The sequence below is a fragment of the Jaculus jaculus genome, chromosome 2 (assembly GCF_020740685.1).
Source record: "Jaculus jaculus isolate mJacJac1 chromosome 2, mJacJac1.mat.Y.cur, whole genome shotgun sequence".
Lineage (NCBI taxonomy): Eukaryota > Metazoa > Chordata > Mammalia > Rodentia > Dipodidae > Jaculus > Jaculus jaculus.
In genome coordinates this window covers 156509359-156537312 of record NC_059103.1, presented here as the reverse complement: position 1 = coordinate 156537312, position 27954 = coordinate 156509359, and the positions used below count along the sequence as shown (strand labels likewise).

Genomic DNA, 27954 nt, shown 5'->3' with positions numbered 1-27954 from the left:
CATGAATGCAGGAGACAGAACCACTTGTGTTCTTCCTAGAGAGTGAGGCAGAGCATTTTGGGTGAAGAGGTAAGGGGGAACAGAACATGTGGTTAAAGAGCAATGAGAATAGTTTTTTATTCTTAAAATTGGGAGTAGGCACATTGGAGAACACTAATAAGGCTGGAGAGTTGGGGTACACTGGACTCCAAATGATAAGCTAGGGCCAGGGAGTGTAGACTAGGATGTGTTGTAGTGGGCAACACTGTAGCAATGGACCAGGGTGAGCTTGTTCCTCACATTATAGAGTGTGACTCCAAGTCACTACCCAGTGATAGTTCCCATTGTCCCTGCTCATACCAATGTAGAACCAGTGCTAAGGCATCAAGGATTATGAAGGAGGTCTTCATGGGATTTTTGGCCCAGGAGTATCCTGGGAGATGAGGATTCAGGAGCAGAATCTAGGTTCCCATCAGCTGTGTGGCTGAGTCCCTTCAGGCAAGGAGGAGGCAGAGATTGATGTTCTACTGCAGTATGGAGGAAGAGATGTGCTGTAGAGAATCACCTTCTCTCAATTCTCCTCAACTTTGGATTGTCACCTACACGTTATGATGTCATTGGGCTGCTTTCTTCTGGCAAACCTGTTGAGTGAATTAGAGGCACAAGTCACAGGACTGTCACTTCAGTTTCCTGCCAGAGTCATGATTGTCTAGCCTGGCCCTTCTTCATGATCGCAGAGAGGACCAGAGCAGATATAGTCCCTAAAGCACCCCATCTGGCACTTATAAACATTTCTATGACCTTTCAGTAAACTAGAAACTGACTGAAAGAAAGATCCCATTCCAATATCCCTCCTACCATCATGTCTTCTAAGTCCTTCGGGACTCTATATGCACCCCTGGTAACCTTTAATATAGGGGACCTCTCAGAGCTTTCAGTAAGACTTCTGAAGATCACCAGAAACATGACTGCACTTCTAGACCCTCCACACCTTGATGGTATGTGAGTGGTCACTGTGCCCTCTGCTGACCATGCTACCTCTGTATCAGTCCTTGTACTATGTCCCTTCACGCCTACCTTGCAGTTAAGACTTCTGCTTCATGTGGACATAGACAGCAGAGACAGAAGCCACCAGAAATATCTTGGGGATAAGGAGAACAGCAAAAAAGATGATAGAAGGTAGTGATGCATCTAGTTCTGAAAATAAAAGGACAAGAGGAGAAAATGAGACACTAGAGGAGCCATCTGAAGTCCATTCCTAGTGGCCTCCACTTGCTTCATCTTCTTCTAATTGATCTCATCAAAGTGCTTAGGATTTTGAATCAATGTCCTGTTTTGCAAAAGACATATTAAAAATGCTCTTTCTTTCTTATTCCCTGTCTCAGGTCAGCTGGTTATTACCTAGAGGGAAGAGGTATAACATCTGCTCATTGAATCGTGACTTAAATGTGGCGTCTATATCTTTCCTGGTGGGTCAGGGTCTATTAATCCTATGGGTCATAAATTATTATCCACACACTGATGGATAAACTGATACCTACAGAGATTCAGAGGATCACAAAGTTGATGGGACCCAGAGAAAGTCATCATTGTTGTCCCTTAGGAGGATCCTGACACCATGTCACGGAATAAGACCACTCCAGTCGCTCAGGGCCACAGGTACAATTGGGAATGGATATGCACCTGCATGAGGATAGATCATGGAGAGATAAATGCAAGACTATTCTGCTCAGAGGTAGATCATCCTGATTGACTCTACGGAAGCTGGAAGAAACCTGCAAAGGAGCAGGTGACTTGAATTCACTGCCAGGAAAATACTATAGTTAGTTAAGAGAACAGATATCACACCTGGGAAGGCCTCAAAATCATGTTGCCCATCTTCTCCAGTGCAAATCCCATCTGAAGTCTTTCTGCTGTCCTCAGCCAGACTTACAGAAGTGAGTGTATGGTCTTTGAATACTGATAGATAGTAATATTTGCTTTATAAATTAATAGAATACTAAAACTATTTTAAGAAGTTAAATAGTGTTTATAGGTCCTTAGAAAACAGTGGAAAGCACAGTTTTGGCTGCTGGGATGCTGGGTGCCAGCGGCTCTCAGCTCAGTGACTCTGGGACACTGTCTCACTTGAAGAGCTGAACCATCTGAGGTCAGTCAGGTGGTGGGGCCCTGAAGATAGAATGAATGAGTTGGGCTTGTAAATCTCAGCACCCTATCCTCAACTATAAAGAACTTATAAGAGCACTTGATGTTCCAGCCCTGTGAGCAGTTTTGTATCATTTGTTGTCCTTGCACTGCTGTCACTGCTGCTGCCTCCCGAGTCACACATACCACAGTGGTCCTGCCTTCCCTTGTCCAAGTCAGAATGTGCCTGCTGAGCAGACTGGCCTGCAGGAGTATTCGGGAGAGCACACTAAAAGGATAATTTGAACTCTGAACACTTGACCACTGGCATGGTTGGTCATGAGGACCACAGCCCACATAGCCATGGGCCCAGGTCAGGCAAGAGATTGAGATGAAAGATAATTATTAAAATTAACGTGGTAGTCATCTAGTTATCCATATAGAAGTATCTTTTGACATTAGCATAGAAATAAATTCCCACTTACTTCAAGAAATGGAACAGACCAAAGCAAACCAGAAGAAACAGAATAAAGGAAATTATTTAAAAAAAAAGAAAGAAAGCCCCTAGAAAATCAAAAAAAAAAAAAAATAGAGATGGTCAACAAAACTAGTTGGTTCTTGTAAACCGCACTATTGAGGCTTCAATTCCAGCTGCTTGAGTCTTTAAAGTTTGTCTCTTTTTTAAATGTCAGAGGTAGTATTCATCCTTATAATAGGATAATCTAGAAGAACATAAACATGGTGCAGTCTAATTTTAAAGCCATCTCTCCACAACACCCCCACCCAAGGATCAACAATGGTATGAGACCTGAGGATTACATAATTTTCTGATACATGTTTCAGTATCAAATAATATTAAGAAGGAAGGGTGTGGATTATTTTTTTTTTAGCTTCTGTCAACTTGCCTTCTTTATCTAATCACATGTATGCTATCATTCTTCATGTTCTCCTTCCTCCTTAATCTTTTCAACATCTGCTCTGTCTCAGTCACTCCCAAGACTTTCAGTGCACATCGGAATCCTCACCCAGCAGACTGCCATCTGCTGGTGTTAATTCCTAAAGGTATCCCTGAGGTTATGTGGTTTAAGTGTGAGGAGTCCCAACAGGGGCCTCCTTGCCTCTTGCTTTGTGATAATGGACTAACATTCCAGACCACTTCAGGATGATTTTTCGGGGAAAGAAGCCATGGGACTTGCAAGTGTAGTTCACTGTCTGCTCTGGTGCTGCTCTGGCTACAGGTCCTGATACTACAGGGGGAGATGGTCTGGCTAAAAAGGAACATTAACAGATAAGAGAGGTGCTTTTATTGTCGGTCACTGATGACATGCAAACAGTATAGTGGGAAATCTATCTACGGGGCTGAGGAATGTAGCTCAGTTGAGTGTTTTCACAGCTTGCTGAAAGCCCTAGGTTCAATCCCCCACACCTCACAAACTGGGCATTGTCCCGAAACCACACACATGGGTAGATTAAGGAAAGGAAGCCAATGTCCCCTGTAGATGGATCCTAAAGTTGTCTTATTTCTCTAATTATGACTGACCACCTGAGTGACAGACCCCAGGCAGCAAATAGACACATTTGTATTTGTAAACAGGTAACTTCCTCCTAAGCATTTATCAAACCATTGAGGGCAGAACAAGGAATTTTCATTTGAAGAATTGAAATTATCTACACTGGCATTCCTAATGTCCCTAAATAGATGAGGCTCTGAAGACAGTCATCTTTTATGGAGTTTCTGGACATCGTGTTGCTGGCCTGACCACAATGATCCTCAGCACTTCGTTCCTTCTGGCATTGCAGGGGTGGGAGGTTCCCCTGGTATGCTCAGGACCTGAGATTGGCCAGTGGATTTCAAAATATGACCAGGGTGACAGGCTGCATTAGTTACTTTCTTATTTTTGTGACCAAATACCTGACTAGAATGAACTTAATAGAAGATTCATTTTGGTTTGCAGTTTAAGGTTAAGTCCATCATGGAGGAGAAGGCAGGGTAGCAGAAATATAAAGTGGGAGCTGATTCAGCTGTGTCAGGAAGCAGTGATGAATGCTCAGGCTCAGCTGGCTTTGTCCTTCTGATTGATTCCTGGACCCCAGCCCATTCCATTCATAGCTGAGGTATGACCTCCCACCTCAGTTAACCTAATCAGGGTAATTGCCCAAGGTGTAATCAAGGGTTGCCCAGAGGCTCATTTCCAAGGTGACTTTTAGACTGTCAATTACTAGATCTAAAGCATCACTTAGACATTTTCTCCAGAGGAGCTTTTATAGAGAACTGGGGACTTTAGGAAGGAAAAAGGATAGAGTACTCATTGATATATTTTGGGTCATTCATACAAGAAACGTCTGGATTGAGTAGACTGCTATCTTCAGCATCTGTTTTGATGCGAATCTGTGTAAGACAAGAAGTCCTGCCCTTATGTGCAGTTTGAACCTGCATCTGCCTGTACCTGCTCACAATACCTGTTCACAGAATCTCTAGTAGCCTGGAGCCTTTACCTTAGAGTGTTTCTCTGCCCAACCACTTCTGACCTACATTGGCTGACAGTTCTGTGAGGAGAATAGTTGTGAATGTCCCCTGTGGACTTATAATAGCTAAAGAGATATGATATAAAGGCCCTGTATGTAACTTCTGGCACAGATCACAGGGCATATATGGCAATTGAAATGTGGTTCTGGGAGCCTAGGCTCTGTTCTCTCACCTGCAGATGACTGCACTACTGATGCCCAACAATGTCCAGACATGACCACCCAGTGCCTTATGGATGGCCTCTCAATCCTCACAGAATCCTGCATCCACAAGGACAATCACTGTCACCATTTCACAGAGGAGAAGCTGAGTATGAAGACAGACTCTGTTTCTTCCTCCTCACTGTGTCCCAAGTTCATGTCTCTTGCCCTCAAGCTTTCATGTTCCTCAGAAGAGTAAATATCCCACTTCTGAAGCCTCAACAATTATGTCACCACCCTTTTCCCCATAGAACCTGACTAGTACAATTGTAGACTGAAATCCTTCCTGCTAACACAGGAGAGAAGGAACCTTTTGCTCCCAGGGGCCCCTGTCTCCCTCATGGCATGCCCACCCCCCCCTACCATGGACAAAACTCATAAGGCAAGCTGGGAGGTAGGAGCATCTCTACTCTGTGGCTGCTGCTCAAGTACAGAACCACATCTCAAGCACAGCATATGAATAGGGTCTGCCTAGAAGTCAGGCTGTTGGGGTCAAACCTTCATTCCCTACAGAATGACAAGTCATGGACACCCTCTAAACCAGTGTCCTAATTCATACAAAGGTAAAGTGGTCCCTTCTCCCTAGCACTGGCTTAATAATAGAATTCCATGAGTAAAGATGTGGCACAGTGCAAAAGTCTACTTCTTCCTGCCCCTCCCACCCCCTACTTTCTCCTCCAGGGCATCCTTTGGGCACATGGCATGGGAATAGAAATGAGCATTCCTGGGAGTCAGGAGACACTGTCTCACTTGAGCCACTTACTAGGTGGAGCTGTCTTAATATGGAGACTTTGGTGATATCATTTGTGATATCTGCAAAGCCAGGGTGGAGCAACCCTCCCCGCCTTAGTCAAGGAATGGTGAGAATATCTAGAGAGTCCACATCCTGAAGGATAAACTGAAAATATATATGAAAATGAAGGTATTCATCCTGTGAACCCAAAGGCCTCCTCCCAGGGCATAAACCTACTGGACAGCATGGTACCTGTGCAAGGCCATGCCTTGAAGTGCCATCTTAGCACAAATACGGAAACCAATGAGACACTCACCATCACAGAACTATAATGTCTCCACCTTCTGGAGTATGATTCTGCTGTTTACAAAGGGAAGCAGCTCTATGTTCTAATACAGAGGACAGATGTGGCATATACTGGCAGGAGGGTTTCTAGTTATTACAGGAACTCAGGTCTGAATTAGAGCTCTGGTAAACTGACAATGAGTGCAAATGCTGGCTTCCTTGTTGAGACTGGGTTCAAGGACTTTGAGTTTACTGCTTGCTGAACTCTTAGCTCCTCAGTGGAAATGTTGGCTCCTGCTCTGTATCAAGATGCTAACCTGTAGTCAGATATGGGCTCCAGGCCAGATTTCAGACTTAACTTGTCATAGGATAGTGGGGAGGGTATTTAATACCTACGTGGGGATCACATTTGTAACAGGGTTGGTCTGCATTGTCTGACTCTCCTTCACATAATGACAATCAGAATCAAAAAAATGGGTGGGGGGGAAGGAACCCAGGCCTCTGTCCAGAAAAAGTGCCACCTGCTGCCTCCACTGTCTAGCACACTACCTAGGTGGTCTTGCACTTGGGTCAGCTCCCTGAATCTGCAAACAAATCGGGTCTTTCCTTTACATACCTGAGTCTGATGGGAAGAAAAAGTGACCATAAAGGATTTTCTGTGCTGACCTCTGCCCTCTTTCTGCCCTGTGATCTTGAGGCTGGGTAAGGGAGAGCACTGCTCTCAGTCTGGGTATGTTTTTTGCCTGTCATCTATCTGTGTCATGCTTTGGGGCACCTTCTTACTTTGACTACATGTGTAATTCTTATCTGGTTTCTCTTTCTTTGTCTTGTCATCTCTCTGGACACGTGCAAGTCTATCTCTGTCCATTTCAGCTTTGTTTTGCTTTGTTTTTGAGACAAGAGAGCACTCCCCCTCGGCCTTGGCATTTCCGTTTGTCTTCCAGACGTGTCATGTGCTTGGGCAAATTCTCATTTTGATTACATGTAAGACTCATCTTTGATCTCTGAGTGCACCATTTGCACCATCTAAACTCTGAGCCTACTATGTGCATATTTCTGCTGAACTCTACCATGGGTATAATACTCTCGTTACTACTCATTTCTCATCTGAATTTCCTGGTCTCTGCTTTGGTAATTTCTCTCTGCTGGTGATCCTTAAGTCATCACTACTAAATTTCTTCCATGTGGAGGCTCAAGGTAGATGTTGTGCCTCCCACACCAATTGTGTGGTTTTCTTTCCTTCTAAATAATTTTGTATGGGCTTCAAGATTCTGTCTTTCATGTGCTTATACATCTATTCCAGCCTTTTCCTAGGTCCCAATTTCTTTTAAATAAACCTCATAAACTATGCTTTGCCTCCCACACTAGTGCATGTTTCTTCTGAATCTTCTTAATAATTTATTTTATTTTTATTTATTTATTTCAGAGAGAGAGTGTGTGTGTGAGGAGGAGGGGGGAGAGAGAGAGAGAGAGAGAGAGAGAGAGACAGAGAGAGAGAGGGAGAGAGAAAGAGAGAATGGGTGTGCCAGGGTCTTCGGCTGATGCAAAAGAATACCAGATGTATGTGCCACTTTGTGCATCTGGCTTACATGGGTCCTGGGGACTGGAACCAACATTCTTTGGCTTTTCAAGCAAGTGCCTCAACCACTAAGCCATCTCTCCAGCCGAAATATTTTCTCTCTCTCTCTTTCTTTCTTTCTTTCTTTCTTTCTTTCTTTCTTTCTTTCTTTCTTCTTTCTTCTTTCTTTCAAGGGAATGGACATGCCAGGGTCTCTAGCCACTGTAAATGAATTCCAGATGCATGTGCCACCATGTGCATCTGACTTATATGGGTCCTGGGGAATAAAACCTGGGTCCTCATGATGCCACTTCTAAATATTTTTGAATGGGCTTCAATAGAACTACTATAGTCTTTTTCTAGATCCTTAAATAAATCTTACAATTAAGTATTTCTCCCTACAAAAGCTGAATAACTCATAATTTATCTTTCTTAAGTCCATTTTATCAATCCTTTGTTAAAATAAGATAAGGACCCCAAATTCAAGTTCACATGTCTAGGACATCCTCCCCCAAGACCCCCAAATCTTGCATCACCAGCCTACTCCACACCCCTCCCACTTTGAAATAACCAAATTCTGAGTGTTATCAACAACACCCTTGTAAAATAACCCACCAATAGTTACTAAATTCTAAGACAGCATTGCTGTTAATTTGTTACTATTACATTTGCATAGCAGACATATACACAACCTTTGGTCACTTATACTATTACTATTCTACTTCTGATTCTACTAAAGCTATAAAAATAAAGATAACATAATTCTAAAAATTACAAATCCCACAGTAATGGCTTCAAGTGAGAGTGATTTAGATGGAATGCCAGACCAAGAATTCAAAAGAATGATTACTGGTTTGTTAAAAGAATTAAGGAAGATCATTCCTTGGCATTTTAGCTATGATGAAGTATAGAAATTAAGGAAGAAACCAAAAGAATCAAAGAAGGCAACTTCAATGAAATAAGGAGGTCAATGTAAGATATGAGTAAGGAGGTACAAATCTTGAAGAGAAAATAATCTGACATGAAATGAAAAAAAAGGAAATAAAAAGCACAAAACATCAAATAAAAACTCCATAGAAACTCTCACCAATAGAAAGTTCTATTAGAGGCTAGACTCTCTGAGCTTGAAGACATAATAGAGAAATTAAAACATTCAGAGACAAAGAAAGACAAATTAATAAAAAGATATGAGTGGGTCTTTCAAAAAATTTGGGACACTATAAGATGAAAACAAATCTGAGAATTCTTGGCATACAAGAATAAAAATTTCAGTGGAAAGGCATAGTAGGCATAATAAGTATGTGGTGGTTTGAATGTATGTGCCCCATAGACTCAGGTGTTTTATTAAAGCTTGTAACTTGGATCTCTAGGCACCTGGTTGGAGGTGGTATCTTTGGGGGTAGATCTGCATCCTAACCCAAAGGTTTACAGAGCAGTCTGAGCTGTGCCTAGGTCTCTGCTTTCTAAGTGTCTCTGCCGTTTTTGTCTCTTCATGCTTGTTATAGTTTTTTCTCTCTGCTTGGATATATGCAAGCAAATTTTCCTGCCACTGATAGAACTTCCCCCTGTATCTGTAAGCTTGAAAAAAATCCCTTCCTCCCCAAAACTGTGCCTGGTTTGGATGCTTATTTCAGCAATGTAAAGCTGATTACAATAAAGTATTTTCAACAAATTCATAGATGAATATTTCCAAAAATCAGGAATAGAGATGATAGAGGAGAAACAAGAAATATTAAGAAACTAAAAGTACAAGTTAAGAAAGTACAACTTATTATAAGACTGCTCAATACACATTATATGCCAAGACACTAGAATTCTTATTAGTAGTGGAGGAATTTCTCAACATATAACTGCCACATTTTGGCCTCAAAGTCCTGAAAGCCCTTAATACACAATAATACATAGTGAGATATTTTCAATTATACATGTCCAAGTTAGTTTCATTGCCAAATTCTATCAGATGATTAAAGAAGTAGCACCAAATTTTTTCAAAGGATAATCCAATCATCAAAAGAGCTAAAAGGCTTCCAAACTCATTATATGAAGTTAGTATTGCCCTGATACCTAAACAGACAAGAACATAACAACAAAAAATGTATATAAGAGGGGCCGGAGAGATGGCTTAGCAGTTAAGCGCTTGCCTGTGAAGCCTAAGGACCCCGGTTCAAGGCTCGGTTCCCCAGGTCCCATGTTAGCCAGATGCACAAGGGGGCACACGCGTCTGGAGTTTGTTTGCAGAGGCTGGAAGCCCTGGTGCGCCCATTCTCTCTCTCTCCCTCTATCTGTCTTTCTCTCTGTGTCTGTTGCTCTCAAATAAATAAATAAATAATTTTAAAAAATGTATATAAGAGACTAATATTCTTTATGTACATAGAAGGAAAATTTCTCTACAAAAACCAAAGACATAAACAACTGTACTCACTATGATCATACTGTATTAAGAATCAAAATGCAGCACAGACTTCAAGGTCACTCATAAGAAGGAGGGCAGAGTAGTTACAGCTTAGTAGGTCTAGAATTTGTACTTCAGAATATGTAAATTTTCTAGAAGTGGTAGTTGTTTTACAACACTGAAAGAAATTAGTGTGACCAAATTGAACTTTAAGATGGTTAAAACAGGAAAGTTTGTATTATATGCATTTTAACTCAATATAAATGTGTTAAGACAGGATGGTAGTTCATGTAGAACCTTGTGTCAGACTGTTTTAGATTAAAAGCAATGTTCATAAAGAAGAAGAACTATCAGAAAAGAGCCAACTACACTGAGAAGTGTGTAGGTTGTTGGACCATTGATTATGTGTGGACAAAGATTTAGGTGACAGGACCCAACTTGGGTGATTTACCCTCACTGCCTCATCTGATTGCTCACTTTCTGGAGACTTTAAGAAGTACAAGAATATTGCATCTTACATAATGTATGCTATATACAGGTGTAGTTACAAGCAGCAAGGGAAACCTGAAGATATGATCAGATATAAATCAGGCTCGTTTTGGCATCATGAAGAAGTCCTGTGTTATTTCTCAATACTCAAAGACTTCTTAATACAAATTGCGTTTCACTTTTTTAGGCTGTGTATTGATAAGATCTAAACAATGCACAGTGTGTGTAACAAACATGCCTTCTAGGAAAGTCACAGGGCAAGAGTTGCAGTGCCACAATCTTTAGATGCTCTGGGCTTTGAAGTCAGGGGAACACTGAGATATATGGAGCTGAGTTGCTAAGGCAAAAATATGAATAAATTTTGGGTGAAGAAATGGAAGGAATGGAGAATGTGAGAGAGGGCAAAAGGGAGCCAGGGCCTAGCAGGAGCTCTGTCAATGCATGTACAGCTTCTGCACTATATCCGTGGTCCAGTCCTACATCTCTGACTCCCGAATGTTTGTCCTGTTGGGCATCACAAAGGTTTCTTATAGGATGAACATGCTCACAATGAAGCTCTTAACTCAACTCTACGATCTTACAGATCACAGGTGAGGCACTTTCTTTCATCCATAAGTTTGGCCCTAAGCCTTAGAATCATTCTCTTCCATTCCAAAAACCTTCCATTAGGAATCCACCTCAACATATATCTGAAATCTGATTTCTTTCCTGTAGCACTTTTTCTTATTTTAATGCATGTGATGCCCTCCTTTTATCTGTCCTATGTTAGTGTATGGTCAACCAGCTAGTAGAACATTCAGTTTAAAACTCACATCACACCACATTTTTCTGTTCCAAGCCTGCAGAAGCTTCTGTTTCAATCAGAGGAAAAGACAGCAGGAAGATGTACTTTGGGGAGCTTGGCACATGTTGCTGCCCTGTGTGTAGCCTTTTCTCAGCCACAAGGCTCAGTCTTGTACTTTATTTTAGTCTTTGCCTAAATATTCCCTTTTTAGCATGTCTACCCAAATTACCCTGCTTTCAAAGCCTCACTCTCCTACTGATTTTCTCCTGGTCACTTTGTCCAGCTGGCCGTTCTTCCCTCAGCCTATATTACTTTTTTAAGATAATATATTTGTGTATTTATTGAGAAAGTCAGTTACTGTCATAGTCTCAGGTAGAATCTAAGCTCATCTGGGCACCAGCGCTATGTATTTTACTGACCAGCGCAATGTATGCTCAGGAACAGTTCCTAGCTCACTGTAGGTACCTAATGAATATCTGCATAATGTATGAACTGTTGAGGGTGACATCTCCTGGCCACTAAAGTTTATTTACATTAATAATTCATGTAGAAATTGTAAGAAGCTGAGTTTTCCCTGTTCTTAATTTTGATAAAAGAAAACTATTTGTAGGTGTGGGGGTGGGGAGGGAGGTGCTGAACTGCTCAGGAAAAGAAACCCACAGGCCCTGTCATCAGTACAATATCCACACACAATGAGCCGAAACTCACAGAACAGATCAAGGTATCTGAGAACAACAGTGGTTAATACCATGACTTCAGATCAGCTTGTCTGAGTGCAACTCAAGCTCCAGCAGGTGCCAATGAGGGAGTACTGTGAGCTGAAAAGGGGAGCAAAGGGGCCAGGCAGACATGAAGCATGGATGTCCTCCTGTTTGCAAGAAATGGAGCCCCAACATACAGCATGTCCTCTTCATTCATCTACTTCCCAGATCCTTCCCTGGGGTGAATTCAGATCATGAACACCAATGTCCACTGCTGTGCCTGCTCCTCAGCTGCAGCTCACAGAATTACTGGTATTAGTTTGACCTGGTGCCACACAAGGGGAGACCATGAGAACAAGGTACACTCACCATGCACGAAGAGCTCAGTGCCTCCTCCACGCTGAAACTCCTTGTCACTGTCTGATTTCTGTAACTTCACACAGTAGTAGGTGCCTGCATCTGCTGGGGTGACATTACTGATACGGATGGAAAAGTCCAAGTTGTTTCTTTTTGAAGTATCTGTAATGTTTGTGACACGAGGGAAGTGCCCTTTTGTGAACTTGTAGATAACCTCCTGGTTCAGCCCTACACCTCTGAACCATTGAATGGGCCCCACAGGGAGCAGTGAGGTCATGGTGCAGTTCAGGGTGGCTGTTTCTCCTGCAGTGACCTGAATGGACTTGTCAGGCTGAATCACCTTCAGGTCCTCCTGTGAAGTGGCTCCTGCAGGGAACATCAATCATTGTCATGCTAACAGAAACCTCCAGTTTCTCTTTTACGAATTATTTCTTTCACTGAATAGGACTCTGCAAATTGCAGGAGTTTGTCGGTAGAGAACGTAACATATAGGGTAACTGAATCACACAAAAGAAAATCTAATGAAAGAATTCAGAATTCAGTGACTTCTTTCTAGAATCCTGATGTTTCCTGCAATATTGGTTTTTCTTCCCTCTTTCACCTCCTGCATGTGTTTTCTTCACAATGGCATTGGGTATTGTTGAATGGTTCCTTTAGATGACTGGGATGAGGGAAGTAGTGCTGAGTATCATTAGCAGGATGTGCATGTGACCACAGGTCTCTGGATCAACTTCCCTGACCCACTTACTCAAGATGGGGTGAACTATAACAGACTTGTGTAATAATGGTGAAGAGCTTTTTCAAAAATAGAACAGTGGTTTATGTTCCTAAGATGAGAGAAAGATAGCATGTGTTTTACACTGGGTAATAACATAACATTAATGTTCTAATGATGAGCAATAAATCTATCATTTCATGATTCAAAAGGTCAGAGGTCAAAATGTGGTTTCACTAAGCAACCTTCCATGGGTCACAGAGTTGCACTGTCCATCAGGCTCTCTTCTTTACTTTGCCCAGTTAACTTGCCTGATGTTCCTTCCCTCATTTCCTATCTTCCCTTCATTGCACGCCCTGCTCCCTCTTTCCCTAGCTACAGCTTTTCTGTCCCCTTTTGATCCACAGCCTGGTTATAAATAGGGCCTGTGCTATGCTATTAGGCCAATACTATAAAATACTTATCTTTAAAATGTCTAGAGGTAAGGAAACATAGATATATTACTAAATTGAATCACAATCATCAGTAATAAATTAAGAATATAAAATTAATGATCAGAAAATATAAGAAGGAACCAACTTGGAAGTTAAGTAGAACAGTGACTTAAAAATTCAATAAAGAAAGTGTACAACATATTCGAAAATGCAGAAAACAGATTGAACTACCAAAATTACAGAATTGGCAGTGTAGTAACAGAAAAATAATAGAGAAAAGAACTTTAGTGGTTTACTAGGGAGGAGAAATCAATATTTGAAAAAATGCTGCCCAACACAATTCCAAACTTGGTATAATAATTAAATCTACAAAAACAAGATGCTGACCTAAAACAAAGTAATATCTTGGAAAATATATTATACTTCATTCAAAAAATAATGTAATAGAGAAATCTGGCTGGATACATCATTCATAACATTCAAGACCCTCCTACATTTCATCTGTTGAGATTTTATCATTAACATATCTCAAGGACCTAGAAAAGCCCTAGCCACACTATTGTAAAATTAGAACAAAAAAGAAATAAAGAATATAAAGCTTAAAAAGTGACACAAATGTTGAATGAATCAGATTTGGTCTATGAATAGGTAAAATCAACTTCCAGCCATGATGGCAGAAAAGAAGCCTCACCAATGAAATCAGTGAAACAAAAGCTGTAACGTGATTCACAATATGACTTTTTCCAGCAATAGACAAGGTCTATAAAGTGACTTAGTAACCCAGATCAGGGCCCTATATACAAGCAGGAGGGAGTAGATGTTAATCCGCGGTGATCAGCTCAAGTCTCTCATCAGAAAGTGCTTCTCCTACAAGTGCAAACAAGTGTCATAAAATAATATGGTGATGGACTCTGCTGCTGACCTGATGCCAGTTTTGGATGATTAAAAGAAGAGGAGGAGACACTTCCTAAACTCTGTAAATAAAGTGTAAATTAGCACATTTTTGATTTGTCCTACCCCATACATGAGAACTAAGAACATGAATATTGAAGGAAACCTAAGGAATTCACTTGTTCCTGACCCTGAGAGCTAACTCACCCCAGCTAATTTGAAATACCACCCAAGCAAGCCAGTGGAGACAAGACAAAAGCATGAAAGCACCAAGGAGGCAACAATTCCATTCCTCAGCTTAGGTGAGATAGAAACTCACTTTGAAAGGTAACTGTGCTGATCTCCACCAGGGAAATACATTACACCATTACTTTAAGTATGACTTGGAAATGCTAAGTGCATTTCCAAGATCAGGGCAGGGTGCTAAATGTAACAAAACATGGAAGTAGTTTCAAAATCAATCTTACTAAGGCTATAATATAGTCTTTTTATAAGTGATATACATATAGTATAGATTACCCTTTTTGGTTTGTTTTCCTATGTTACAATTAACTTTAGTCACTTTTAAATCTTTTTTTTTTTTTTCTGGACCTGGTTAACAAACAACCACCATTTTATTGTATTCATTTTTAAATTTTTTTTTATTAATTAGTTTTGTATTCAGCAAATACAGTCAGTTTGGTACCATTATTAGGCTCATCTGTGACCTACCCCCTCCCCTGGCCCCTCCTTCTTGAGGTATATGGGTCATGCATTGTGGAGTTAGCCCACAGTTATGGGTAAGATAAATGTCTCTGCATATCATGACCCAACATGTGGCTCTGACATTCTTTCCACTCCCTCTTCCGCAAAATTTCCCTGAGCAATGTTGGGTTTATTTTTGGTCTGCTTCAGTGATGAGGTGTTGGGGGCCTCTGAGAGTGTGGCTCACTGATTTGGTAGGAGCTGATTTTTCTCTGTGTTGGTCTCCTTCCCACTTGTGCTGGTATCTGGTTCATCAGGAAAATAGCACCCTTGCTTGTTATGCCAATTTTTCTTAATTTCAATCCGGGGCCCTTTTGAGGTATGATGGGGTGGCTCTCTCCTTAGGATCTACATCTATCTGAAAAAGAAAAGGAGATTCTGCAATGGAGAGTAAGTTAGCACCAGGAAAAATGAGATAATCCTTACTTTTTTTTTTATAGAGAATTTAATAGTTGTAGGCCTTCTTGTAGCCCATGAATGATGGTAGCTTGATATTGGAGAGCGGGCTTATGTTTGGATATGGTTCTGACTTGTTTCCCAGCTCCAGCTATGGGTCCCATACCACTGAGGTGATCAGTTAACCAAATCAAGAGCAGTTGATTCCCCACCATGGCTGTGTGCCACTATTGCACTTGTGTGGGCATCACACCAGGTTATTTGCTGCTAAGTAGGTTAGACCATGAGTTGCTTGGACAGATATTGGTCATTTTTCCTCAGTCGCCCATGTAGCACCTTCTGGCACTAGATGTGCTGACTCTCTTCTAGCTTCCAGCCTTGCCATTCCATTTTATGTGTCAACCACATAAGGTGTCTTCAGCAGTAGGGTCTTACCACTAACCTTTGGTGGGTCATCAAGCACTCTGACAGAAATCTGTCTGTCTTTTAGGAAACCTTGTAGTTCTCTCTGATCAAAAGCTCATTGTAGATGATAGTCCCATGCTGGTACTGGGAATTACAGGTCAGTGCCCACTAAGAAAATGAGGAAAAAGATAACTAATATACAAGAGTTAGAGAGATGAGAGAGAGAGGAGGAGGGAAAGAGATGGAGGGAAGATGTAGAAGATTAAGGTTAGCCTTGATCCTACCCTCTCCAGTGTCTTGTGGTTCAGATGTTCCCTCTAAGGGCCTGGTGAAGGTTCAGCCATTTGGTCTGCCTTTTAGGAAGTAGAATTTTATGGTACCATTGCCATTTGAGTCAAGACTTGTGTTTCCCACCCCTTCGAAGTCCTCCCTTCCCTCCCCATCCATCCTAGTGTCTATTTCACGAAAGGCTGGGTATGTAAGGCGTCTTGGGTAGATTCAGGTTAGGTGCTGTAGATGAGTGAGGCTATGTGGCAATTTTTTTTCTGTGATTGGGTAAGTTCACTGAGAATGATCTGTTCCAGGTTCAACCATTTTTCCTCAAATTTCATTGTGTCATTTTTTTCTTACTGCTGTATAGAATTCCATTGTGTAGATATACCACATCTTAGTTATCCATTCTTCTAGTGATGGATATCTGGGTTGATTCCAGCTCTTAGCTATTATGAATTGAGCCGCTACAAATATTGTTGAGCAAATCTCTCTGGCCTATGGTTTGAAGGTTTTAGGGTAGATGCCCAGTAAGGGAATAACTGGGTGTGTTGGTATCTCTATAGTCAGCTTTCTCAGGAGTCTCCATATTGCTTTCCAAACTGGTTGTACCATTCTACATTCCCACCAACAGTGGATGAGTGTTCCTACTTCTCCACATCCTCACCAGCATTTATTTTCATTTGAATTTTTGATGTTTGCTATCCTCTTTTTTTAAATTTTTATTAACATTTTCCATGATTATAAAATATATCCCATGGTAATTCCCTCCCTCCCCACCCCCACACTTGCCCATTTGAAATTCCATTCTCCATCATATTACCTCCCCATTACAATCATTGTAATTACATATATACAATATCAACCTATTAAGTATCTGGTAAGGTGGAATCTCATAGTTGTTTTAATTTGCATTTCTCTGATGATTAGGGATGATGAACATTTTCTTAAGTGTGTGTTTGTCATTTTATTTCTTCCTCTGTGAACTGCCTATTCAGCTCTTTGCCCCATTTTGTGAGTGGGGTGTTTGACTTCTTACTGTTTAGATTTTTGAGTTCTTTGTAGATTCTAGAGATTAGGCCTCTATCAGTTGGTTAAACCGCAAATATTTTCTCCCATTCTGTGGGCAATCTATTGGCTTTGCTTATTGTATACTTGTCTGTAAAGAAACTCTTCAGCTTCATGTGATCCTATTGGTTGAGTGACTGTTTAAGATCATAAGCTACTGGGGTTTTGTTCAGGAAGTCTTTTTCCATTCCTATATCATGGAACGAACTTCCTAAATTTTTTTCCAGTAGTATTCAAGTTTCTGGTCTTATGTTGAGATCTTTGATCCATTTGGGTTTGAGTGTAGTGCATGGTGAAATGTGTGGATAAAGGTTCAGTTTCCTACATATAGTTATCCAGTTTGTTCAGCACCTAGGTAATGTGCTAGACTGTGGAGGCAGCAAAATATACAAAACCTAGCACATGAAACTTCCTCTAAAACTGACCAAATATGAGGACACTACGTAAATCTTAACAAGTACAGAAAAATTGAAATAATTTCTGATACTGTAACTGGTAACTATGGAATAAAACTTCCAATCAACACAGAGACTATATACCATACCAAAAAATTATGCAAATAATACAACACACTATTTAATAGTAAGTGTGGTTTTGAGGAAACCAAGAAGGAAAAAAAATTCTTAGAATCAAATGATAATAAAAAAACAGAATTGAAGATCTATGGGATACCACAAAGGCATTCCCTAGAAAGGAAATTTATAGCTCTGAGACCCTGTATAAATACACAAGAGAAATTTTAAATAAATTACTTAATACTTCATCTAAGGGACTTGAAAAAATAACAAGGCAAATAAAAAAATTAATAGACACAAAAAGTCAAGACCAGACCAGAAAGTTCTGAAATTAAAATAAAAATAAATATAATAACTGAAAAAAGATTTATTTTTTCTTTACTTATGTGTATGTAAGTGTGTGGGTAGAAGTGCAATATGTTTGTGATGTGTGTGTTTGGTGTGTGTGTGTGTATGTGCCCTTGCCACAGTCCATACCCTCACCTGACGTGGCTGAAGTGGAACATGGGTATTCTGGTCCATTACTTTCAACCTGGTCTTATTTTGAACCAGAGTATTCTTTTTACTGTTTCAAGAGCTTGTTGGGCTCTGTTGATTCACATGTCTCTGTTTCCCTGTGAGACTGTACTTGCATGCCCAAGTGTTGAAATGAGACTGGGAGATTTGAACTTGGGCAGTCCCCATCCACTCAGGCCCTTGTGCTGCTGTGGGAAGAGCGTTTAACTGGTGAGCCACGTTTCCAGCCCAAGATTTGTTCTTTGAAAGCATAAATTAGACTAGTAAACCTTTAGTGAAACTAATAGAGATTGAGGAAGGGAAGTAGGGAGTGGATATGGGAGGGAAGGAGAGAGAGAAAAAGAAAGATAGAAAGACCAAATTAACAAAATTGATGATGAGAAGGGAGCCTTACTACAGAAACCAATGAAATTCAGAAAATCACAATTATATACTTTCATAATAAATATTATAGTGAATTGGAAAATATAAAATTAATATATCTAGATGATACATAGATAGATAAACAAAATTAAATCAGAAGTAACAAGTGAGACCACTGACAGAGATCTGTAATAAGCCACGAGACTGAAGACGTTTTAAATTTTTTTCCAACTGTAAAGATCCAAGTCCTAGATGGATTCAGATGTGACATTTACCAGAACTATTAAATACATCACAAAAATTTCCACAAAAGGCCTGGAGAGATGGTTTAGCAGTTAAGGCACATGCCTATGAATCCTAAGGACCCAGGTTTGATTCTCCAGGTCCCATGTAAGCCAGATGCACAAGGTGGCACATGCATCTGGAGTTTGCAGTGGCTAAAGGCCCTGGTGTGCCCATTCTCTTTCTCTCTCTAAAAAATAAATAAAATAAAATAAAGCTTAAAAATTTTCCACAAAATAGGAAAAGAAGACACACTATAAAACTTTTACTCGGGCTGGAGAGATGGCTTAGTGGTTAAGTGCTTGCCTGTGAAGCCTAAGGACCCCGGTTCGAGGCTTGGTTCCCCAGGATCCACGTTAGCCAGATGCACAAGGGGGCGCACACGTCTGGAGTTCGTTTGCAGTGGCTGGAAGCCCTGGGGCGCCCATTCTCAATCTCTCTCTCTCTGTCTCTTTCTCTCTCTGTGTCACTCTCAAATAAATTAATAAAAAATGAACAAAAAATTTTACAAAAACAAACTTTTACTCATAAATTATTATCCGGATACCAAACACCAGATTACAAGCAATAAAAAAGAAAACTGCAAGCCAATCTCCCACATGAACAAAGATGCAAAAATTCTCAACAAAGTATTTGCAAGCTTAATACCAGGAGACATAAAAAATACCATTCACCATGAAAAAAAATGGGATTTATTCTAGAAATGTAGAGCTCATTCTACACATGCAAAGTGATATATGTAATTCACCATACAAATGGACTCATATGATTAAGTCATTAAATGCAGAAAAGGCATTTTACAAAATCCAACATTCCTTCCTAATAAAATTTCTCAAATAACTTGGCATAGAAGGAAAACATCTCAACATAATCAAGGCCATATATAACAAACATGTAGCCAACATTATACTTAATAGAAAAAAACCTCAAAATATGTTCACTAAAAGTAGGAAAAAAGCAAGGGTGTTTTGCTTATCAAATTCCCCTCATTTATATTTGGTCCAGGAAGCTTCCTTATACCATTTATAGTGACTACTGGAGACATTCAAATATCTTCAAAATGCTGACAGTAAGTAACTGTTGTATGCTCCGTGTTAACTGAGACATCCATACCATTCTTCTTAAGATTTAGATAAAATTGCAGAAAAGAGTACAGGAAAAAAGTAAATGGCAGACCCCATTATGTTTGAGTAGACATTGTCCAATTTTCCCAAGAACAGTTAGAGTTTCTTTTCAGGAGGAGCTGATTAAGGACAATAGCAGCAAGATAGATTTTTGCAAGTGGTCAGCCAGGAACAAGAACAATAGGAATAACATCCTGCCTGTCCTGGAAGAACTAGAATCTGTTTATTGTCTAGTCTCATCTAAGATGGCTTGATGCTGTGTAAGTTCCTGTGAGAAACAGTTCAAGTGGACAAGGTTGATTTAAGCTCAGGCTTTCATAAGGTTCAATGTATGGTCGGAATGGCTGTATAGCTGTTGTCTCGTGCTGGGACCAAATGTGATGGTGATATAGCATCATTGCTCAGCTCATGACAGATGGGAAGCAGAAAGACTGGAAGGGAAGCATACATGTATTGTCTTCAAAGTATGGCACATACATACATGCATGCATGCATACATACAACAGTGACTTAATTTATCTATCTATCTACCACCTCCTAAGTGAAGAGGCACTTCCAAATTTAGTTCCAGCTTTGGTGGACATTTCATTTCTGTTGGGCAACTTTGCAGTACTGAGCCAAATTTTTGAGATAATCAAATAAGGAGTTTTGTTACAATTCATGGACACACTGGTTTCAATACATCGGTAGTCCTGGTGTATATGGAGCCATGGGAGGGAGATAGTGATAGAGCAAAGCATGGTCAATACATGGCTGGAAATGAAAAAAAAAAAAAAAAAAAACTAGAGCAAGTAATCAGGGTCCCATAGTTCCTTTTATCAACAGTGAAATAATAGAACTTAACCATATCATGGATCAACTAGACCTAATGGACAGAACATCCCACCCTAATTCTACAGAATACACATTCTTCTCAGCAGCCCGTATAACCTTCTCCAGAAGAGGTCATATATTAGGGCATAAAGTATGACTCCACAAGTTCAGGAAAATTAACGTTGCTTCCTGAATCATATCATAAGACAATGCAACTAGATCTGTTGGTAACTCTATAGTCAGCTTTTTTAGGAGTCTCCATATTTATTTCCAAAGTGGTTTTACCATCTTACATTCCCACCAACAGTGGATGAGGGTTCCTATTTCTTCACATCCTTGCCAGCATTTATTTTCATTTGATTTTTTAATGTTTAGTATCCTTACTGGGGTAAGGTGGAATATCATAGTTGTTTTAATTTGCATTTTCCTGATAATTAGGGATGATGAATATTTTCTTAAGTCTGTGTTTGCCATTCCTCTACTGGGCATCTACCATAAGGTCTCCACTCTTCACTGCAGAGATTTTTTTTTTCTCAACCATGTTTATAGCTGCTCAATTGACAATAAATAAAAACTGTAATCAACCCAGATGTCCACATTGGACAAATGGATAATGAAGATGTGGTATATATACAAAATGGAATTCTACTCAGCAATAAGAAAAAAAAATGATATAATGAAATTTGTAGTAAAATGAACGAACTTGGAACAGATCACACTCAGTGAACTCACACAAGCATAGAAAAGCAAACACCTCATGTTCTCCCTCATCTGTGGTTCCAAACCTGGATCAGATTGAATTGCAGGCATACCTGAGAGAAAACTCAAGGGACAGAAAGAGGAGTAGGGAGTTGGAGGGAAGGGGAATATACACACAAAACCAAATCCAAAATGAATTGGTCCCATAGTAATCTTTCTCCTGGATAGTGGAATAAAATATATAAACCTCAAGAATGGAGAGATTTTGTGGTAAGAAGGACCATGGATTGCAACCCCTAGTACCAGAAATTGGTTACAATCCACATTGAACTCTTGATTGTAGAAACCTATGAGGTCTGCAAATCAAGACAGGTTTCTGTCAAATCACTTGAAATACCCACCTGAGGTAAAAGATAAAACCCTATTGCCCCAGATTGTTAGCTTATCTAGTGCCAGAAGGTGCTACGTGAATGACTGGGGGGAAATGACAAATATGTGTCCAAGCAACTCATGGTCTAAGCTACTCAGCAGCAAACAATTTGACATGATTCTCATACAAGTGCAATAGTGGCACACAGCCATGGTGGGTAACCAGCTGCTCTGGATTTGGCTAACTGAGCCACTCAGTGGAATAGAATTCATAGCTGGAGCTGGGAATCAAGTCAGAACCATATCCAAAAAATAAGCCCATTCTCCATTATCAAGCTCCCACCAGTCATAGACTATAAGAAGGCCTACGCTTATTAAATTCTCGCTAAAATAATAATGGTTATCCCATTTATCTGGTGCTGACTTCAATCTCCATTGTATAATATACTTCTCTTTTTCAGATGGATACAGATACTGAGGAGAGACTCAGCCCATCATACCTCAACAGGGCCTTAGCTGAAACCAAGGGTAATTGGAGAAATGAGCAAGAGTGCTGCTTTCTTGGTGAACCTGGTACCAGCACAAGGGTGGAGATAGATACAGAGAACATTCAATTCCTAACAAACCAGAGAGCCAGAGATCCAGAGGCTCCCAAGTGAAGTAGACCTAAAACAAACCAAACACAGCTCAGGGAAATTTGTGGAAAAGGGGCGGAAAGATTGTTAGAGCCACATGTTGGGTCATTATGCACAGAGACATTGCCTCTTTCCCATAATTGATGGCTAACCCCACAATGCACAACCAACATTTTCCAAGGAAGATGGTCTCTGTGGAGAGGGGAGGACAGGGAGGAGGCTAACAATGGTACTAACATGGCTGTATACACATTGTGTACATAACTAAAAACAAAAGACTAATTTTTTAAAAAGACCCTATTGCTAAAGACACCACATTCTGTTAATGCAAAACATCAAGAGATCCAGCTGAATCTGCAAAGAAGTCTGTTCTTAGATGAATAGCCCATATATTGCTGCCAAGCACTGCATGAGCTGCTGAGGGAAAATGGCCAACAGTGTTGTAAACAAGTAAGGGACATTGCTATACAAAAGCAACCAGCCTGGCAAGATGTACAAACCTTGGCAATGGTGGCACCTAGTCTAAGTGGATAACCAGTGGATTTAAATATATAATTTTTAAATTTTTATTTGAGGGACAGAAAGAGATGGAGAGAGAGAGAGAATGAATGTGCCAGAGCCTCCAGCTGCTACAAACTCTAGATGCATGTGGCACCTTGTGCATCTGACTTACATGGGTCCTAGAGAATTGAACCTAGGTCCTTTGGCTCTATATACAAGTGCCTTAACTGCTAAGCAATCTCCCCAGCCCACCAATGGCCTTTTGATTGATCATAAGATCTTCTCAGTGGAAAGGAACCTGTAAATAATACTAGGAACCAAGTTAGAATCCTGTGGAGAACAAGGTAATACACTCCAATGAGAAGCAATTAAGGCTACACCCATCAAAATCTCTGTAAACTAACAATGCTTATCACTTTAATTGTATCCTAATTTAACTTTCCATTGGAGGCTGTTTTGTTTTTTAGAAAGTAGCAAGAACAGAGATCTACCAACAAGATAAGGAGAGATAGCTGTTTCCCTGAGGGGAGATGAACCACCCTCACTCACATAACAATCAAGGCCCAGGTAAAGACACAGAGGAACTGATAAAATGAGAAAGAAGGCTGCTTCTATGGCAAGCACGATGGCCTTGGCCAGAGTGATGCAGACAGACACTGAGGACACTCAAAATAAATTAAAACAGAAATCCTAAAGCTGCTGAGAACTCAATAATAAAGTAGAATTAAAGGACACCCATAGCAGAGCATGGTGACTCACGCCTTTAATTCCAGTGCTTGGTAGGCAGAGGTAGGAGGACTGTCATGAGTTGGAGGCCACTCTGAGATTACATAGTGAATTCCAGGTCAGACTGGGCTAGAGCAAGACCCTACTTTGAAAGAAAAAAAAAAAAAGCACATCCATGAAGGCTCAGAGAAGTTTGTGGAAGAGGAGGCAAAAAAAAAAAAAAAAAAAAAGTAAGAGTCACAGGGTGAGAAGAATATCCAGAGTCATTGCCCTCTCCAAAATGGCAGCCTCCTGCTCTCACACCTCATAACCTACAGCTACATGGTGAACAGCAATCCCACTAAGGATGACCTTCAGTGGAAAGGGGGCAGGGAGGATGGACATGATGGTACCAACATATTATGTGTTCCCACAAAGTTTCTACTTATTAAAAGAGAATTAGGGCTGTAGAGATGGCTTAGCGGTTAAGGCACATGATTGTGAAGCCTACAGACCCCGGTTCAATTCTCCAGGTCCCATGTAAGCCAGATGCATATAGTGGTGCATGCATCTGGAGTTCATTTGCAGTGCCTACAGGCCCTGGAGCGCCCATTCTCACTCTCTCTTTCTCTTTCAATCAACCTCTTGCTGTCATAAATAAATAAATATAAAGTATTTAAAAGAGAATTAAAAAAGAATTTCAGGAAGCTTAAAGAATCAAGAATCAAAGCACAAAAGAAGTGGGTGTGGTGGTAGGAAAAATAAAACTTCTGATTTTTGTCAATATCATATTAGAGTGAAGAATGTGATTTTGATAAAACAACACATATTAAAATATGTATCTATCTGTGTGTGTAGTGATATGCACTTACACATATACACAGCTGTGATTATATGCATGCAAACATATGAACCACTGTGGAAATCTCAGTCAGATGAGAGCAAGAGCAAGAACAAGAGAGTGAGAGAATGAGAAAGTATTAAATGCATCATTGACAAAACTGTCAGTGCATAGGTCTGAATTTTAACTCTAGTTATGTGCTGATTACCTTGGTTTTCATCCTGAGTGGATTGAAGCACAACAAAGACTAATACTAGAACACATATGCATGTTCCTGTGAGAGTATTTCCAGAGTTCATTGACACTATAACAGCTGTGTAAGCAACACAAGTCTTTCCACCATTATGCTGTTTCCCTCAGTTCATGTGTTGGTGTCACTGAACTTTCTTCTTCTTTTATGATTAAGCTACACTGAGAAGCCAAGGAGCACAGCAAGGTTAAATGACAGATGAGGGTGTAGCTGTATCTCAATCCCAAAACATATATTTGATATGTATGAAAATAAATTCACGATCTAGCACCACCATTAAGAAAAGAAGGAATAAAGAAAGGAGGTAAAGAAGAGAGGGAAGGAGAGAGAGAAGCTAGAAGGATGGAAGGAATGTAAGAAAAGAAATCTCAGACTGCCTATATTAAACCCCAGCTTCTATACCAAGCAAGGTAGGTAACCCCAGGCAAGTCCCTTCCTTTGCCTCAGTTCCCTCTTTGTGAACAGAATAATGGTATATATCTCCCAGAAGTGTGGCAAGGCAAGGATTAGACAAGAGAACAAATTTCCACAGCATTGGAAGAGCTTATCTCTTATTCCTGCCTTTGAGGGAGGCACAATGAATTGGGAATCCTTTGTAAAGCCAGGTGCTGACCCTCTGAAATGAGGAGACACATGGACAGTGCCATAGTGGGGAGATAGCAAATTGCTGTGTCCAACTAGGAAGCCAAGGTGTTTGCTTCAAGTACAAGAGGGTGTGTGGATACACAGCATCATGGGAGAGCATGACCAGGATTCCTTCAGGCTGTCCTCAATCCTACTTCTCTCTAGAGGCAGAAAAGGGAGCCTTCCAGGAGAAAATGGAGCAGACCAGGGCAAGAGCCTTGAAGTGTTATAAAATGAATTTTTTTCTAACCATAGCTGAAGACAAAAAACTCAGCGTTTGAAAATGTGCCATTGTAACAAAGGATCTTTACAACGGAAATGAAGGTTAAATTAAGTCAATGAGTTTGTCTCAAACATGACTGGCTGTGTGATGAGAGGAGGAGAAAATACCCACAAACAGGCAGAGTGAAGATTGTATGTGAAGACACAAGGAGAAGATGCCAGAACAAGGCAAGGAAGGGGGTTTTGGAACAGACAGATCCAGGGAACTCCATAACCATGAGCTCCAGGTTCCGACATTGAGAGGAAATGCGTGTCTGTTGTTCGGCCACCCAGTCCATGGTTCCTTGTCATAGCACTCTCAGCTTGGCCACACACAAGCAGAAAATGTGGAAGAAATGTGCTCTTAAGGAAGAAAGGACTGGGTTGCAACACTCAAATTATGAAAGACCAAAACAAATTGAAGCCAAGGCAAAGTGTAGAGCTGAATCCCACCAAGGAAGGAAGGTGGCTGAGCACTCCCGCGGACACGGCCCCGCTGCCTGCGTTCGGACTTCACATCCGCAGCAGCGAGCAGACAGTGCAGAGCTTGGGCGCAGGATGCCCCACCAGCTGCTTCAGAACTAGCTTAGTGGCCTTGAACAGATAACAACCAGTCTTGTGGCCTGTGAGTGACAGGGAGTTAAGTATGATTCTTCTGAAAGGTACATTCTCAGCTGAAGTATTATAGGTATGGGAGTATAGTTTGGAGCATCACCTGATGGGATATTTCTGGCCACCTGCTACAGGAGATGAACCAACAAAGCCAAAAGTCAGGACTCTGTTAGTGCCCTCTCACCTATGTTTACTTTGAACCCCTGAATTCCATAAGCAGGAATATCCCAGGGGAAGGGAAAGGGATTCAGGGACATGCTCACCTCTGGGTCCCAGAAGTAGGATAAGTAGCAGGACACTGTGTGGAGTCTGGGGCCAGAAATCAAGAATGGACATCTTAGCGATCTAAGGAGCCTGCTCTGTCCAGTGTCTGTAGAGAGAGTGCAGGGTCTGAACCATGGAGAGAAGAAAATATGTGGTTTCCTTTGCTCAACAGGAAGTGGCTTCACTGTAGAGAAACAGCAACCCCAGTACTGATTGTGAAATAGGAACCAGGCTGTGCAGACAGCGAGGAAGGAGGTGTTTCTCATGGTTTATTTTTTCAGTCACTCACAATTAGTCTAACCAAAAGTATTGAATTTTTTCTCTTTGAGCATACACTGGATGCATTTAGCCCCTCCAGAAATCTTGAGATCTTGCTTGTGACTTACTAGTTTGTATATAACCCAAGAAAGAAAGACGTTTAACTAATTTCCAAGTCTGAAACTCGAGGTGGGGATGACATTTGGTCTGCTCTGCCCCAGTCTTAGCTGGAGATATGAAATTGAGTTAGGAGGAGGGTGGCTCAGAAATGCTTGATGCTGGTGTGGAACAGGCTCTGCTGTTGAAATAACCCCATGGCAAGTCCTTATCCATATGCTGATAAATGTACCCAAGTGCAATCTAATGGTACCTTTAGACTTTGCATGTCCATCCAATCAAATAGAATTATTTTATGATTTATTCCAGGAAGTATTTGAGCAAACTTTAATAACTTTCTGCATGATGGGGCCATTAGGGACATTGAGGGTGTAAGGTTATACTGGTAAAGGAATATGGTGATAATTTTCTCAGTACTGGGAGGGGAGCTATCACATTTGTGACTAAACTCTGTTCTACACTGAAAGCCCATCTTCCATCCTCACCGTGCGCAGACAGGAACTGGGGCAGAGGAAGTATGAATGTTCTGGCCTACTGAAAGGATGTGCTTTGGATTTAGGTAAATTAGTTGTGCTCCCTAGACTTGCTTTAATTCTGTCTATGCTAAGATGAGAAATGTTTCAGTGGGGATTAAAGGTGATGCTGATCATAGTCTAAAAACTAGTAAGTCATTATTGATAAGCCTTATGCCAAATAAAAACAGGAAAAACAAATGTGCTCTTAAATGGAGCCTATCCCGTGATACCATTGTTCATCTGTGGTCCCCTGCCAGCTCTCTGGACCTACTTTGGCCCAAGCATGTGCTATTCTATGATTATCCCTGCCTTCCAGGATTATTGACTGCTCTGGGACATTATATACTCTCCACTCCCCACTGGTCTATTGAGGTAGCTCACTTCACCTGATGCCCTTTCCTATCCCATGGTTTACCTATGTCAACCTATATCACTTAGGTCAGACACATGGAGATGTCAGTACAGAGTATGAAGCTTTGCATCATTTTGCAAGATGCCTCTGGGCTTGCCGAGGCCCTTGCTTTCCCACCAGGGATAGATGGTAAGACCTTATTTCTGTTCATTTTTTATTTATTTATTTGAGAGTGACAGACACAGGGAGAAAGACAGATAGAGGGAGAGAGAGAGAATGGGCGCGC

At 40.7% G+C, this 27954-nt stretch overlaps 1 protein-coding gene across 2 annotated transcripts; it reads right to left on the bottom strand.

Moving 5' to 3' along the window:
• Window positions 1–120: 120 nt before the first annotated feature.
• Window positions 121–26535, bottom strand: LOC101602794 (signal-regulatory protein beta-1-like). Of its 2 annotated transcripts, XM_045144442.1 has the most exons (4): window positions 26426–26535; window positions 12142–12495; window positions 1057–1176; window positions 121–620 (listed from the first exon to the last, which is right to left on the bottom strand). In XM_045144442.1, exons 1-3 carry the CDS (start codon window positions 26496–26498, stop codon window positions 1064–1066), a joined length of 540 nt encoding a protein of 179 aa, XP_045000377.1. In that variant the 5' UTR covers window positions 26499–26535; the 3' UTR covers window positions 121–620; window positions 1057–1063. The 2 variants fall into 2 exon arrangements, with proteins under 2 accessions (XP_045000377.1, XP_045000378.1); XM_045144443.1 differs by lacking the exon at window positions 1057–1176.
• Window positions 26536–27954: the final 1419 nt, after the last annotated feature.

Bases quoted from the DNA above. Each gene is read 5' to 3' on its own strand.
- LOC101602794 (XM_045144442.1), bottom strand. From the start codon at position 26,498: ATGTCCATTCTTGATTTCTGGCCCCAGACTCCACACAGTGTCCTGCTA. The intron at 12,496-26,425 runs GTGAGCATGTCC...TGTTCCCTGCAG, and splicing joins CCTACTTCTGGGACCCAGAG to GAGCCACTTCACAGGAGGAC. The intron at 1,177-12,141 runs GTGAGTGTACCT...TTTTATTTTCAG, and splicing joins CACTGAGCTCTTCGTGCATG to AACTAGATGCATCACTACCT.